This window comes from Salvelinus fontinalis, chromosome 2, assembly GCF_029448725.1.
Source record: "Salvelinus fontinalis isolate EN_2023a chromosome 2, ASM2944872v1, whole genome shotgun sequence".
Taxonomy (NCBI): Eukaryota; Metazoa; Chordata; class Actinopteri; order Salmoniformes; family Salmonidae; genus Salvelinus; species Salvelinus fontinalis.
The window spans coordinates 81,029,947-81,045,753 of NC_074666.1; the positions used below are offsets into that span (position 1 = coordinate 81,029,947).

The 15,807-nt window shown below is 45.1% G+C and overlaps 1 protein-coding gene across 2 annotated transcripts; it reads left to right on the forward strand.

Moving 5' to 3' along the window:
* The first annotated feature begins 1,425 nt into the window (after positions 1-1,425).
* LOC129828577 (TANK-binding kinase 1-binding protein 1-like) lies at positions 1,426-15,805 on the forward strand. Of its 2 annotated transcripts, none has more exons than XM_055889628.1 (11): positions 1,426-1,523; positions 9,271-9,527; positions 10,523-10,651; positions 11,373-11,477; positions 11,771-11,921; positions 12,015-12,196; positions 12,380-12,444; positions 12,637-12,746; positions 13,035-13,546; positions 13,680-13,940; positions 14,135-15,805. In XM_055889628.1, exons 2-11 carry the CDS (start codon positions 9,294-9,296, stop codon positions 14,261-14,263), a joined length of 1,878 nt encoding a protein of 625 aa, XP_055745603.1. In that variant the 5' UTR covers positions 1,426-1,523; positions 9,271-9,293; the 3' UTR covers positions 14,264-15,805. The 2 variants fall into 2 exon arrangements, with proteins under 2 accessions (XP_055745603.1, XP_055745611.1); XM_055889636.1 differs by having other exon boundaries at positions 12,383-12,444.
* The last annotated feature ends 2 nt before the right edge of the window (positions 15,806-15,807 follow it).

The following is a 15,807-nucleotide window of genomic DNA, read 5'->3' on the forward strand; positions in this document are numbered from 1 at the left end:
TTTCTTGTTTTGATTATGACATCTAACAGATTGCGGTGACTCCAGAGTCAGTATATTAAGTCAACATACTGTACATGTTGTTTACATGCCATTTCTATATGTGTAACATTTGCTTTGCTCTTCATAGGGGTTTGATTTTCTAGTAGTAGGTAAGTAGCAGGCTTGTGCAAGCTAGAACATCTCATAGGAGCAGGAGCCTATCTCCTGTTTCTGTAGCATGAGGCAGCTTGATGTACAAGTACACCCCCTGGACAGGACACTAGCCTATCACAGGGCCTTACCCCAAATATATCCCCTTAATGTGTGTGCTGTTTAATCAGCTTCTTGATATGCCACACCTGTCAGGTGGATGGATTATCTTGGCAAAAGGAGAAATGCTCACTGACACAGATGTAAACAAATTTGTGCACACAATTTGAGAGAAATACTCTGTCCATATGGAACATATGGAACATTTCTGGGATCTTTTATTTCAGCTCATGAAACATGGGAACATCACTTTACATGTTGTATTTTTGTTCATTGTATTAAACATGGTCGCCATCTGCTGGCTATATTATATTTCGCATGCAGGACATGTGCCACAGAGAGAAAGAAAGAGAGAGAGAGAAAGAGAGAAAAAAGAGAGAGAGAAAGAGAGAAGAGAGAAAGAGAGAGAGACAGAGAGCGAAAAAGGGAGAGTGATTAAGTCAAGGTGGTCTACGCCCTGAATGGATGAATGGAGTCTGAGAAGTGGAAGGGAACCCTGTCGACAGATAATGGCGACACTGTGCAGTCAACAAGCACCACCATCTGCAATGACTGCATTATTTTAGAAGTTCCAATTGGTATATGTCCTGTGAGCAGATACATTAGGGACACTGTAGCATGTAATACATTTTCTACAAGAGTCCATATCTATTTTCCACAAAGTTGACACACAAAGAACATCTAGAAGCCCTTTCATTTCAATAACTCGTAACTTTGCATATCTGGATCAGAGAATATATTCTCATAAAAATAATCAAGCTCCATCACTCAATAAATAAAAAAATTCCATAATTGAGATAAAATGAATCATCAATCTATTTATACAGAAATCTAATCAAGCTTCGACGTCAGCACTTTGTGTCAGAATATAGATTTTTCTTCTGATTCAGGCAGTTATGCAACCAGGGACACAAAGAGATCCATGAGACGAAGAATGTGACAATTGAACACTACCTATATGATATGGGGATGTCATGCTTATTTTTTGTTGCTATCATTTTGTTATATTCTTGGCCATAAACTCTAAAATGTCGGTGATCTTCTGATATGCAACTCCTTTGCCATATCTGAACGCCGCTCCAACCCAGTTCGCCGTCTTCTATTGGTAAAAACTACTCGGTTCATCACAGAATGGGAGTGTAAAGAGGGGTTGGGGGGGGGGGGGCGTCACAAGCATCCACAATCCAACCATTGTCGATGTAAACCGCAAATGAACGGTGGCGTTTTGACCCCCTTTCTCGCTATGGGTTTTTCACAGCATCTCACGAGGACACGTAAGTATATCGTGGTATTTGTTTGACAGTGTTTATTGTTGTGCCTTTGTAGAGTCTTTTTTTAAATTAAACAGGTGTTAAGTAACGCTCACGGCAATGTTTTTTTATTTTTTATAAAAAGAGCTCGACGTGAGGAGGAAGGGGAAAAGCGCGAGCTCATTGTTTTCGTTGGGAGAGATGGAGAGAACAGCGTCGCTCTATACATCCATGTTGTAGACGAGGCTAGCTACTGATTGCGCTACAAAGTGAGAATGGCAACGAGCACTGGTGTCTTGCCGTAAAGGAGAGAAACGATATAGATGCTCTATTGTGAGTCATCACAGGACAAATGTAGTCTACACAACCACGAATAGCATACGACGTGGTTGTTGGTTACGGAGATATTCATGCACGTGATTGATTATTGTGTCTTTGGTAACTGTCATGACATAACTATATTATTGTCCCAATGTTGGTGCTTGTGGCTTTGAGAGATCAGCACTACGGTACACTGGACAGTTCCCGACTGGTTTAGCAGCGTATACAAACTTGCGCTGTTCACTTGCTAGTGGTGCTGAATGTTCATGTTGACAATGCTTCAGAACAAAATGGTTCTCTCACTTATCATTTATTTAGAAACACAAACGTAGCCTACATGCTATAAACGAAGTTGCCTTGGTAACTATGTCTATGAACCACCCCTATATAATAACAGGCACCGAATGCATCATACACAGGTAGGTCAACGGAAGTTTATTCAAATGAAAATGTCCTTGATCAAACATGGTGCTTGACATTTTTGTTCAGTTATGTAAACACCATGCGTAGGTCTTTCAATTGTCTAAGTTGTCCTGTTTATACGTTGAAATGTCCCTACTATGACAGACCGTGACCATCGAAAAAATATGTGCCATTAACAAAGACAGCTGGACGTGCGTTTGAGGAAACCAACAGGCAGAATCCGTTAAATCAGAGGAATCGATCCTTCTGTGCATGGTGTTAAAGCGCGCCTCACTGGTCACTGTGAGTAATTGACTGTCCATTAACCACCCACCGAACCAGTCAGAGGCTGTTAGCGAAAGGATCAGCTAACGGAACCCGCAGGGAATAGCATCCCTAGATGCTTGACATTCGGCGTCGGTGCATAGCCAGTAACTACTGTATCTGGGGGTACTTTGGAGAGTGACGTGTTGGTATGAGAGTGTTATTCAGTTAACTTATGTTACTAGTAAAGGTAATGCCTATCGCTGAAGTATATTTTAGTAAGAAATCAGGTTTGCCTAAAAGTCATGGCTTGATTTTTGTAGCCCCATCTATTCGATCGATTTCAATTGATTCTTTTGATACAGCTGTTTATGGAAACGTTCAAGGTTAAGTGTCCGGGGTGTCTTGCTTAAAGGTCTAACATCACTTAATGTCCCTCCTGAAATCAAGTAGGCTATTTGGACACCTTCTGTTCTCAGACCACTAAGGCCTTCCATTCCAGCAGCAACAATGCCACAATGATGATGTAGACATGTGTGCCTAGCAATATTTAACATTCCTCATTGATCTTTCAAGCCCACCGCTTTCTGGATGCATTGTCACCAGTTGCTTTTCAGTGTGTAAGTCAAATCCATTACTGGAGAAGACCGTACAGATAGGCCTGTACAGCACTTGATGCATGACGAAGCATGCTCGTGGGCCATTGACAATGATAATGATTATGATGTAGTCTATTATGTAACATGTTCCACCAGGCCTACTGTAAGAGAGGTTAAGGGTGTGCGTTCCAAGTGGCACCCAATTCCCTTTATAGTGCACTACTTTTGACTAGTGTTCTGGCCAAAAATAGCACACTATATAGTGAAAATATTGCCATTTGGAATACAACCTATGTTATATGGAGGTGAGACACCTCACCCACCACCAATTGTTGTGTTGTGCCTTTTGGCTGTATGATTGTGTTGGGTTTATTTTGTTTGGAGCACCGCATTCAATTGGGGCTTGTTGTAATGTGAAGGTTGATGGGAACGGTCGGCTTTCAGTACGTAAAACACGTGTGTGTGTCTGTCGTATAGATGATTTTCTGCACAGGGCTACAGTGGATTAGGTCGCTGGCTCGTTGCACACACACCTATCTCGTGTGTCTGTCCCTGTCTGTGTCCCTGTCTGTGTCCCTGTTTTTCTGTCCTGTCAGAACTAGGCTACCCATCTCCCCCTCACAAGCGCATATGCAACATCTTTTTAAGCTGTTGACCGTGTGTGTGTGTGACCCCTCCCCCCAGTACTGGCCTCAGTTCTCCCCTCACATGTAGGACAGTGCCAATCCTCAAGGACACTCTCTATCCTTTCATCCTCTTCCTCTCTCTCCCCCTTTCCTCGTTTTGCTTCATCTCTTTCCCTGGGTTTGTCCTCTCATCCCTCCCTGAAATTATATTAGAATAAAGAAATGCATTCCTTTCAAAAGACATTGTTTTCCTGCCATTTGTTTGTCTTTGTAAGGACCATGTACATTCTAAGGGCTCGATTCAATCCCTAGCGCTGGAGACGCGCTACAGCGCAATATACATTTAAAGGCAATGTTTATGCGTTTGCCGAGACTGCATTCATGGTAAATGCTGCAGATGTCGGCTCAATCGGAAAGGACCTTTAAAGCTAGCTGAAACATACATTTTTTTTTTACTTAGAAATGAATGATATATACACATTGATTCTTGAAGAATCTAACTTACACATGCCTCATGAGCTTAGTTCAACGGTCATACCCCACCAGAACCCAAAATATAAGCTTGTTTTACTCCAATGTTTATTAAAAAAAATGTAAATCTAAACAAACACTCTATATCCTCAAAACGTGCATCCGTAGCTCTGTGAATGAATTTGAGAGTGGTTACATTTCCACAGGCCCATCCATCAGCTTTTTACCAAATCAGAGACGGGGTGCCTGCTTCGTTTCCATTTCTATGAAGGATTCAAGCTTTAAAGTGTCCAGTCCTGTACCTTTTAAGTGTCAACCTTTGGCATCATTCTGCATACACTGAAGTGGCCATTATGATAGATGCAGCCATCCATCTATAAAGTAGTTGACCTAAGTGCCAGATTATAAGCAGCAAGGAAATAACCAATTTACTAGAGCAGAGTTCAACGTTCATCTGGGGATTACGTGTAGGCCTACTGGGGATTACGTGTAGTCCTACCTGAAAACCAACTCACTGGCCTTGTGGTCAGTGTCCCCACCCTGAGATTGAAAGAAGGTAAAAATGGGACCCGATCTCTGCGTCTCTGCTTGGCACTCAGGATTAAGGAGATAGATTGGGGGTAAGGCCCTGCGATAGACTAGTGTCATGTCCAGGGGTTGTACTTGTACATCAAGCTGCCTCACACTACAGAACCAGGAGATAGGCTCCTGCTCCTATGAGCCATTCTGGCTCGCTCGTGCAAGGCTACTTGCTTAAGTATAACAAACAAATACAGCACTGAAGTGTACTATGATGCTAAACCATTGCAGTAGCTAGCTTACAGAAGCATCGTGCTAAACTAACACTGAACCAAAGCGTAGACGCATATTGAATCTCTACAGTACATTTGGCTAGGCTAGTGTCTGCTCGGGGCATCCATTCTGGCTGATATCCGGAACATTAAAATATGAATTAGCCATGTGACATTGACATATGGGCTTGTTCTGATTGACCCTGGGGGGAATGGGCTCGCTAGCAGCTCCTGTTTGACTGTCGCTACTCTGTCCTCTGCTTTCGCAGCAGAGAGAGGACGCGTGTGTGTGTGTGTGTGTGTGTGTGTGTGTGTGTGTGTGTGTGTGTGTGTGTGTGTGTGTGTGTGCAGTGTGAGTCAGTGAGTTGAAGCATGTGTGGGTGTGTGTGTAGGTGTTAGTAAATGCATGTGTGTGCGTGCGTGTACTGTGTGTGTGTGTTGTGTGTGTCAGTGAGTGATGCATGTGTGGGTGGGTGTGTGTAGGTGTTAGTAAAGGAAAGATGCTTGACCTTTCTCGCCAGAAGTATAACTGTCTCCAGGCTAGGCTTCAGTCGAGGTAGAAACGCAAACCACATGCAACCAAAAGGAGACTTAGAGAAGAGGAAAAGTGTTGCATATTTAAAGGGATTCACATGCATAGAGGCACAAACCATATGTAAGCAACATACATGGGTGGGTCCACAGAAAATGTTGGGCATCCCTGACTTAAAACTTTTGACCTTGCACACTGTCAAGTGTTTTGATATTCTGTATTAGAAACAACTCTTTGCTCCTGCCTCAGTTCCAGAGACCCGAACAACCAACAAAACCCCATTCTTAACAGACTTTATTCTAATGCTCTGGTGTACAGTAGCCCTAACCAACTCATCAATCCAGTTGTCATCAGTCTTGCACCCACCCAGCTGTCTCCTCCCTCCGGCGATGAATACGTGATAGAGACTCAAACAGCGGCGGGTTGGCAGGGAACGTCTGCCGCTGGGTTGCATACACATTGGGTTATAGGGGCTTATCCGCCATTGAAACAATAACAAAGCGGGCACCCTGCCTCTGTTTTGGTAAAAAGCTGAAAGATGGGGCTGGTGAAATGTAACCACTCTTAAAACTGATCATGCGTGATATCAAATGTATAGTTTTAACCATGTTTTTGGGGATATACAGTGTTTGTTTACATTTACGTTGTTTAAAAACATTGGAGTAAAACAAGCTTATATTTGGGGTTCTGATGGGGTACGACAGTTGAACTAAGCTCACGAGGCATTTATTATAAGTTCTATTCTACAACAATCAATGGGTCAACACTGAGTGTACAAAACATTAGGAACACCTTCCTAATATTGAGTTGCACACCCTTTTTCCCTCAGAACAGCTTCAATTCGTCGGGGCATGGCCTCAACAAGGTGTCTAAAGTGTTCGACAGGGATGCTGACCCATGTTGACTTCAATGCTTCCCACAGTTGTGTCAAGTTGGCTGGATGTCCTTTGGCTGGTGGACCATTCTTGACGCACACGGGAAACTGTTGAGTGTGAAAAACCAAGCAGCGTTGCAGTTCTTTACACACTCAAACCGGTGCGCCTGGCACCTACTACCATAACCCAGTTCAAAGGCACTTCAATATTTTGTCTTGCCCATTCACCCTCTGAATGGCACACATACACAATCCATGTCTCAATTGTCGAATGGTTTAAAAATCCTTCTTTAACCTGTCTCTTCCCTTCATCTACACGGATCAAAGTGGATTTAACAAGTGACATCAATAAGGGATCACACCTGGGTTCACCTGGTCAGTATATGTCATGGAAAGAGCCAGTGTTCCTAATGTTTTGTACACTGAGTTAGGGTTGCAAAGTCCCCGGGAACTTTCAATAAATTCCCTGGTTTCCCAGCCATCCTGGTTGGAGATTTCTGGATTTCCTGCTTATTCCCTTCTTATTCTCGGAATCCTCCAACCGGGATTTCAGGAAAACCAGGGAATTTATTGAAAGTTCCCGGGATTTTGCATCCCTACCCTGAGTGTACATCATTGATTTAAATGTTCAGCAATGCATGTTGCAACTGCAGATTGCTCCTTTAACTCAAAAAGCGGCTCGTCTCCAACGGGTGAATCTCGTGGGCGTTACAGGATGCAACGGCACCACCCACCTGGAGCATTGCGGCAGCTGCAGTCCCGAGCTCCAGGGACAAGGGTGGTTAGGTGGGGAAATAACTGGTTTATGTCTGTTAACATGGTTTCAATGCAATCCAATTCAACTTTTAGTATTATTCATCCCAGAAGGGGCAATTGTGCTGGGAAAGACTGTAAAACAAGGTCCCAGATTGGTTTCTAGTGGTCACTTTCTTTTTGGGGTATACTGATGTCAGAGGAGGGATGTTGACCATGTGGGTACTCAGAAAGTGACTTTAGGGAGCTTTGAAACATGTGGTTCACCATGGTACCTAAGCTGGAAAGCCTTTCTTTCATTGGGCTGTTTCCATATCTATTCATGCCTTTGCTGTGGAGATGTTGAATGATGTTGAATCGGAAAAGAGAGATGCAGCTGGCAGACCCAACAACATCAAAAGAACACCACTCTCTCGGGTCTCCTGTAATTGTAAATATATGAGCCAAGCTGAGCGTAACGACAGACTATGATTCAGCCCTTCAGCTTTTGCAGGCCAGGGGACTTCAGCATGATTATATGTATATGTATGCATAATGTATCGTTTTTTGTGTGTATGTATTTGTTTTTGGAGAGGGGAAGGGGAAAATAGTTCAGGGGAATATACGTACATTTTCTATATGGAGTAGTATGGATACTTTAATATTGAATATTTGATCGTTACAGCGTTGGCCACCTTAATGTGTTTTGGACTGGGAAACCTTCCACATACACAAGCAATGGCTGTCTGTATGTGACAGTTGGTTTGGCCTACATCTAGGCTTTTTTTATTTTATTTTATTTAACCTTTATTTAACCAGGTAGGCAAATTGAGAACACGTTCTCATTTACAATTGCGACCTGGCCAAGATAAAGCAAAGCAGTTCGACACATACAACAACACATAGTTACACATGGAGTAAAACAAACATATAGTCAATAATACAGTGAAAAAAAATAAAAAATAAGTCTATATACAATGTGAGCAAGTGAGGTGAGATAAGGGAGGTGAAGGCAAACAGATATATGTATAAATAAATAAAAATATAAAAAGGCCATGGAGGCGAAGTGAGTACAACACAGCAAGTAAAATAAAAACTAAAAAACACTGGAATGGTTGGTTTGCAGTGGAAGAAAGTGCAAAGTAGAGACAGAAATAATGGGGTGCAAAGGAGCAAAATTAATTAATTAATAAATACAGTAGGTAAAGAGGTAGTTGTTTGGGCTAAATTGTAGATGGGTTATGTACAGGTGCAGTAATCTATGAGCTGCTCTGACAGCTGGTGCTTAAAGCTAGTGAGGGAGAAGAGCACACCATGACGCATCTATATATTTCTTTCGTTGAGTATTCCAGATTTCCCGACCGAGTGGGGAGAGGGAGCAATAGAAGAAACAAGGTGTTTGTTATGTTTCGGGATGTGGGATGGTATAGCAATCATGGCAACAGCCAATCGGATTTAGCCGGTGGCAGATGGAGCGGGTAATGTGTAGCCTAGCCCTAGACTGTGGACAGACTCTGCTGGGCAGGTTTAGCACACGCCCACTCTATATGCCCCGTCGACCATGGCTCTCACTCACACCAGAGCTGCGCCAGGGCCCGTTGCTCTGCCATTTGAGCCTCGTTAGCGCCCCCTTCAGCGAGGAGAGTGCTGGCGGAGAGAGGGTAGCGCCGGAACGACCACAGCCTTCTGTTCCCTCAGAAGGCCTGGGGACAGTAGTGTGTGTTCACTGAACTGGAAGAGGCCTTATGGGTGGCGCAGCTGCCCTGTTGCCTCTATGCTGCGATGAGGTGACATCCTTCCTGTTATCTTAGCCTTCTATGCTAGAGGGCGCTGTGGTCTGTTTACAAGTCAACTAACATGAGTTACAGTGTTGTTTGATGTTGTCGTTGAAGTGATTGTTCTTCACTCCAAAATACCAGTTTTAGAAGATTCCTTGAAATGTGTCAACGCAATCTGTTGTGTTTGTGTAGATCCAGCTATATGTCTCAATCCCACATGGATGGGAAAGAAGAGAGCATTTTCTGAATAAAAATCTAAAATAGTTTCCAAATGACACCCACTTGGGACACAGTCAAAGATTGGGTATTGCAGTTCATAAAATTAGTATTACAGAATGACTGGCTCTAATGACTTACCCTCCTTCCTGTGTGTCCCCTCAGTTAGCCACTGACCTGCCTGAGGGATGGAGTCCCTCTTTGGGGGCGAGCTGGGCCTCCTGGGCGGGGGCGAGGGGCTGAGGGATGACGGCTGCGGCTTGGGGTCGGGGGTCAACTGGTCGGCCTCACCCATCCAAGACGACATGTACCCCTCTCACTTCGCCCTGGCCGCCGCCTACCATGACATCAAGACGCGATTGGCCAGCCTGGAGCGAGAGAACAGCAGCATCAAGAGGAAGCTGAAGAACTATGAGGTCAAGGTAGGTTGACTGATCTGTTCATGACAGAGGCTACGTCCCAAATGGCACCCTATTCCCTTTATACTGCACTACTTTAAAGGGAGGCCCTATGGGGCCTGGTCAAAAGTAGTGCACTATATAGGGAATAGTGTGTCATTTGGTTACACGGACATTGATTGGTCAGATAGTATGCAACACTGATGTTGTATGTCTACATCAGCCATCCAATGTCCCTTTTTGAATATTTTTAAGAGGCATCCCCCTTAAAAGGATAGTTCGGGATTTTAGCCCTTTATCTTCTTCCCCAGAGTTAGATTTACTCTGGATACCATTTTTATGTATCTGAGTCCAGTATGAGTGAAGTTGGAGGTAATTTCGCAAGAAAATGCTAACTAGCCTAGCACAAAGACTGGAAGTGCTAGTTATTCCCATATACTTCCAGTCATTTCGCTAATGCTAGTTAGCAAATGTGCAAATGCTAGGTAGCAACTTTCTCAAAACTGCATGCAGATACATAAAAATGGTATCCACGAGTTCATCTGACTGTGGGGAAGTAGATAAAGCTTCATTGCCAAAATCCCAAACTATCCCTTTAAAGGTATCACTGATTTTACTTGACTGAATTGGTAAAAGCTATTCTATGGAACCTGTGCTTTTTCCTTTGTAATTGAGTTCGATCAGTGATTACTCACAGGAGAGGAGGAAGGAAGGATTGATTTTGAAAGTATTGAAACATTCAGGCATACCTGAATGAGGCCATTATTCAGTTGAAACTCACAGTGGAAAGGCTTGTGGTAGGGGAAGGTTATTTTCTAACCTCTAATAATAATCTGACCTCGACTTGCACTGGTGTACTCTTTTTTTCTTCTCCTTTTGCTTTTTCCATCTCCTATCTTTGTGCTGTGACCCTCCGTGTCCTATTCTCACTGTCTTCCTTTGATCTACTTTCTCACCTACTCATCTCATTTTCCTCCTCTGTCCTTCTCTTGTACCTCTCCCCTCCTCCTCTCCCTCAGTTCCCTATGATCAGTGAGTTTGAGGAGGAGAGGACCCTACAGTGCTGCTCCTGTGAACTCAAGGAGACCAGCCTACTGCAGTCAGAGACCACCAACCTGCAACAGAGAGTCAACTCACTCACACAGGAGGTAAGACACGGAGGGAGAGTGGAGGGGGTAGAGGAAGAGAGGGGAGAGTGAGGAGAGAAGAGAGGGTGGTGAGGGGAGAGAGAGGTAGGAGAGTAAAATAGGGAGAAGAGGAGAAAAGAGGAAGAGGGGTGGGGAACTGCACATCGAACACATTTTCCTTTCTCCTACACTTTTCCTGTAATGGCATATTTTCTCTATTCCATCCAACAAATATGACCACTGCCCTGGTGAGAGGGGGGCTATTTGGGACACACCCTCGCCGCAGGCTTTACTGCACGTCCGTAGAGAGGATGGCAGTGTGGCACTTTGGATTGCAAGTTTACAAACACGAGGATGCTTCTTCGTTCAAGCGTATAAAACTTAGACTTGCTAATATAAAAGATGGGTAAAACAAAAATGTTCCTTATAATTCCTCTAATTCTAATACCGTATAAGTGCAATAAATGAAGGCTGTTTTGTGTGCAGTAAATTCAAGTTATCATATGAGTAAGTGCAAGTAAGTGCGGTCAAAAAACTATACCGCTCCCCCGTCTAACCAAGACTCCTCCTCGTAGGCCCGACTTCCTCTCTCAAATAACCTTTCCTATAATAATATAATATAATAATATAATATAATAATGGCTTCACACTAATAATTCAACTAATAATGCTCTGGTTATTGTATACAAATTGGCTATTTGGCTCTAACGTTTCCCTTTGTATATCTCCACCTTTCCCTCAGCTCCAGAAGAGTAAAGAGCGAGAGGAGAGACTGGAGGATGTGATTCAGGCCTATGAGAAGATCCACATGGAGAAGAGTAATGTTCAGAGAGACCTGGACAAGATGGTGAGACGCAGTAGGAAACAGTGCTCCCTCCTGGACACTATGAGTAGTACGGGTAGAGCGATGGCGGGAGGGGACAGTATTATAGGCTAAAGCATTATAATGAAATAGAATCCTTTACATACAAATTTAAGCAACCACTATATTGACCATCAGTTTTCCATCAGCAAAGCAAGGTACCTCAGAGGTGTGTGTGCGTGTGTGAGACCGCTACCTGCACACGTGTATGTACCCTACATCTGTGTGTGTCTGTGTGTATGTACCCTACATCTATGTGTGTGTGTGCTCTCCATCAGACAACACTAGCAGAGCAGCACATGGAGCGTATCTGTGGTCTGGAGTCAGCTCTGAGGCAGAGGGAGGGGTCCCTGCAGAAACTCAGTGCTCAGCTGCACAGCAAGAACATTCATTACCTACAGCTACACACCAGTCTGGACGTGCCTCGTGGTGAGTGTGTTTGTATGTTTGAGTGAGTGCGGACGTGTGCGTGTGTGTGCGTTTCTGTATATGTTTCTCACTGTACCTGGATGTGTACTACAGAGCGGAACGGGCGGGGTCCGACCCTGCAGAGCTCTCGTAGTCTGGACGCCGTGTCCGACCTAAAGCTGCAGCGGTTGGAGGCGGAGCTAGAAGGGGCGCGGCAGCAGGCCCAGGGGGCGTGTCAGAGAGAGACGGAGATGAAGGAGGAGCTACAGAGGCTGCAGCAGGATGTACAGACACAGGTCAGATAGTGACACACACACAGGAGGTTGGTGGAACCTTAATTGGGGAGGACTGGCTCATGGTATTGGCTGAAGCAGAATCAGTGGAATGGTAACATTACATTTGCTACGTTTCAGCCATTATTATGAGTCGTCCTCCCCTCAGCAGTCTCCACTGACACACACACGTCTGTCTCTGTCCAGCAGGAGGTGACTACACTCTGTGAGCACTGTGACGTGGAGTGGATAAAGAAGGCAGGAGATGAACAGTGAGTGACAGCTGCCCAGCTAATACTCCTGGCATGTAGCTACTGTATGTCAGTAGAATAACCACGTCTCAAATGGAACACTATTCACTATTTAGTGCACTACTTTTGACCAGGACCCATAGGGTGTGGTGCCCTATATATGGAAAAGGGTGCCATTTTGGACACTATCCTAACATTGTCCCTCCTGTGCAGGGTGAACCTGGCATTGGCCTACACTGAACTGACAGAGGAGCTGGGTCGTGTGAGAGGTCTGGCTGTCAAACAGACTGAGATCCTCAGGAAGGCATCCCACGAGCAAATGGGTCAGTAGAAAACATGTGAATATTAAAGATTGTGCTCCATATGCACGCTGAATGGAGTGGAATTGCAGTATGCCCAATGAGGGTGCCAATAAGGACACTACTTGTGATAATAAATGCAATTTAGCAGATGCTTTCATCCAAAGCGACTTAGTCATGTGCATACATTTTACGTACTGGTGGTCCCGGGAATTGAACCCGCTATCCTGGCATTGCAAGCACCATACTCTACCAGCTGTGCTAAAGTGGCACCAATGGACTATAATAACCATCCCATTCTCTCTCCTCCAGTCCTAAGACACTCCCCAGCCCCCCAGCGTCGCTCCCCGGCCTCCCAACGCCCCTCCCCAGACCACCTCCACCCCTCTCCTCCCCTCTCACCTTCCTCATCCCCTTCTGGTCCCGCTTCCTACTCCCCCACCGGCCTCTCTTACTCACCCACCGGCCCAGCCTCCTACTCCTGCCGTCCAACCAGCCAACGGTTGCGTGCCCGCTTCCAGGGGCGCCGCAGCTACTCGGAGGTGGCCGACTCGTCTGCCCACCAGAGGCCCCCACCCAGGCTACTCCGTGACCCAGTCTCCACCCTGCCCAAGCCCAGGAACATGGGGGAGCCTGGGGCATACTCCCGCCCGCCCAGGGTTACCCTGGCGGGGCACCCCCGGCCGGCCTCGGCCCGTGGAGCTGTAGGAGGAGGTGGTGGAGGAGGAGGAGGAGGAGGAGGAGGAGGAGGAGGAGGGGGAAGCAGCCTGAGCAGTAGTCCCCATCACCATGACCTGGAGCAGAGCTTCCCTCTAGCTGCAGAGGTACACACCACATGTGTATATATAACTTATATAACCTTATTTTATACATTTTTTAAACCCACCACTCGTTTGGATGAGTTGTATTAGGGAGTAACATTTTAAAACATTAAAATAACCATTTTTATCCACAAAGGGGTGCCACTTCTGTCATCTGGAGGATTCCCCGGCCCCCACTCCACTGGTCACCCCGCCCCAGTCGTCTGATGATGAGGAGGAGTGGAGATGCCCATCCCCGGTGGCCAGTCCTCCCAGGACACTGGGGGTCATGGGGGTAAGCTCACGGGAACCCCCTCCCTGCCCCTCCTTCTTGGCCCCAAATGGCCCAGCTACTCTCACCTGCCACCTGCCAGGGTACCTGGACGCAGACCACGCCCAGTCCTGGCCATCCATCAATGTGAGTTGTTGCTGCTAGACTTCAGAGCTTAGTAGTGTATCTCAATAGCAGTAATAAATCAGAGCATCCTTACATGACATACAAATAGAAAACCAGTTCTTCAGTTATTACAATGAGTACATTTACAGTGTTTACCTTAGAGTTGAGTGTTTACACATCCTAACGGGTGCCGTTCTGTGATTGGCTGCCTGCAGTTGTGGATGGAGACGGAGGAGAACGACGCCCGGAGCTGCCCGCTGTGTCAGCTGACCTTCCCCACCGGTTACCCTGACGACGCCCTCATCAAACACATCGACACGCACCTGGAGAACAGCAAGATCTAACCGTTGCCCCCAGACACAGATCTAGGAACAACTTACCCTGCCAAATTCTAACCTAAACCATTACCAGGAAAACACATAACCGACCTTAGTGTCCAGAGGCGAATTCGTCCTACTCCAGTCTGCTTCGCGTCATGACTCTACCTGCTGAAAAAAATACAGGATTTACGATGGGCTCACCCTCAAGAAAAGTGACAGCACCACAATTGCGGATCCCCTTTGCAATATGGCACTCTAGAGGAACAGACTCCATCTAACTGTAGAGAGGTGATACTGTCAAGCCCCTAGTCGTTTTCTAAACTGGAAAGTTTCCTTACCTCTGTTTTTGACCATGTTAGTTTAGGGCTATAACAAGGGCCAATGCTGTCTCTGAATGCTCCCTATCTCGCCCATGTTATCAGGTATGGTCTTTGACATGGTTACCTCGCACTGTTTTTAAAACCATCAGTAAATGGGTCGCACCGCTAACTACATGCTTTATCATAAAGTTTACTCTCCGTCAAACCAGAATGAAGTCTTTGCCCAGACTTTAAGGGCATATTCATAACTGGAGGTACACAGCACTTTTTTGGAATTTAGTTCAAATGGAAAGAAGAATTTTCTTGAATCTTGATGAAAACCAATCTTTTAGTGAATGAATTATAGTATCTCACGTGTCTTCATATAATTAAATGAAATGAGTCAAGGATGACAATCAGAGGGGTTGGCGATAATAGCTATAAACGGTTGAGCTATGGCGGTATGTCAAGGACCCTGAAACAGGGATAGGATGGACCACTATAGGTACCTCATAAGAAACTCCTTTGTATATTGACATTCAGGGATTCAGGACATTGTACCGCAGTGATTAAAACTAGGGTAATAACAGGCTGAATATGTTCTGGTTTTGTTGGAGCTGTACAGTGAATCCAGGCTGTTGTTCTCCGTGGATGATTTGTGAATCTCAGAATACTGAAGCTTTATATGCAGTCATCTCTGGTACTTGCCTAGAGGTTGTCAATACAATTTAAAACCCAACGAGGGAGGAATTTGACAAGATACACAACACATTACCTGAACATCAGCTGATTTCTCAACTCAGCCTATTCTGAAATTTGCACAGCAATCAATATGATCCGAATACACTGGATGGGGATCTACCATCAGTACATTGTTTTACGTCAGTCGGCACTGATCAGTCGGCCGAGGGACGAGGAGGGTTGACGCCACCAGTCGGAAGACAACGCTATTAGTATAGACCCCATAGACGGTAACACTGCAATCAACCACGATAACAAATGCGGGATCGCTTCTGGAGGAACACCAAGACACTCTGCCAATGAGACAGAACAGTACGGAGCTACAGGAAATCGGAGATGACGGAATGACATTTGAAAATAGACATGAACCCATGTGTTCACATTGCATTCCAACACACTACAGTATTCCTTTTCTGAATCTTTTCTTCCTTCAGTAGAATCATGAGGTTTAGTTTACGCTTTATATAGTCATCTTTCGGATTTTCTGTAACGCAAATAATAAAGACTACATTTCAAAATGATATAACT

Excerpts from the sequence above, each read along its gene's own strand:
- LOC129828577 (XM_055889628.1), top strand. The coding sequence starts at position 9,294 with ATGGAGTCCCTCTTTGGGGGCGAGCTGGGCCTCCTGGGCGGGGGCGAG. Across the intron at positions 11,478-11,770 it reads AGAGAGACCTGGACAAGATG|ACAACACTAGCAGAGCAGCA; the intron begins GTGAGACGCAGT and ends GCTCTCCATCAG. Across the intron at positions 12,197-12,379 it reads AGCAGGATGTACAGACACAG|CAGGAGGTGACTACACTCTG; the intron begins GTCAGATAGTGA and ends GTCTCTGTCCAG.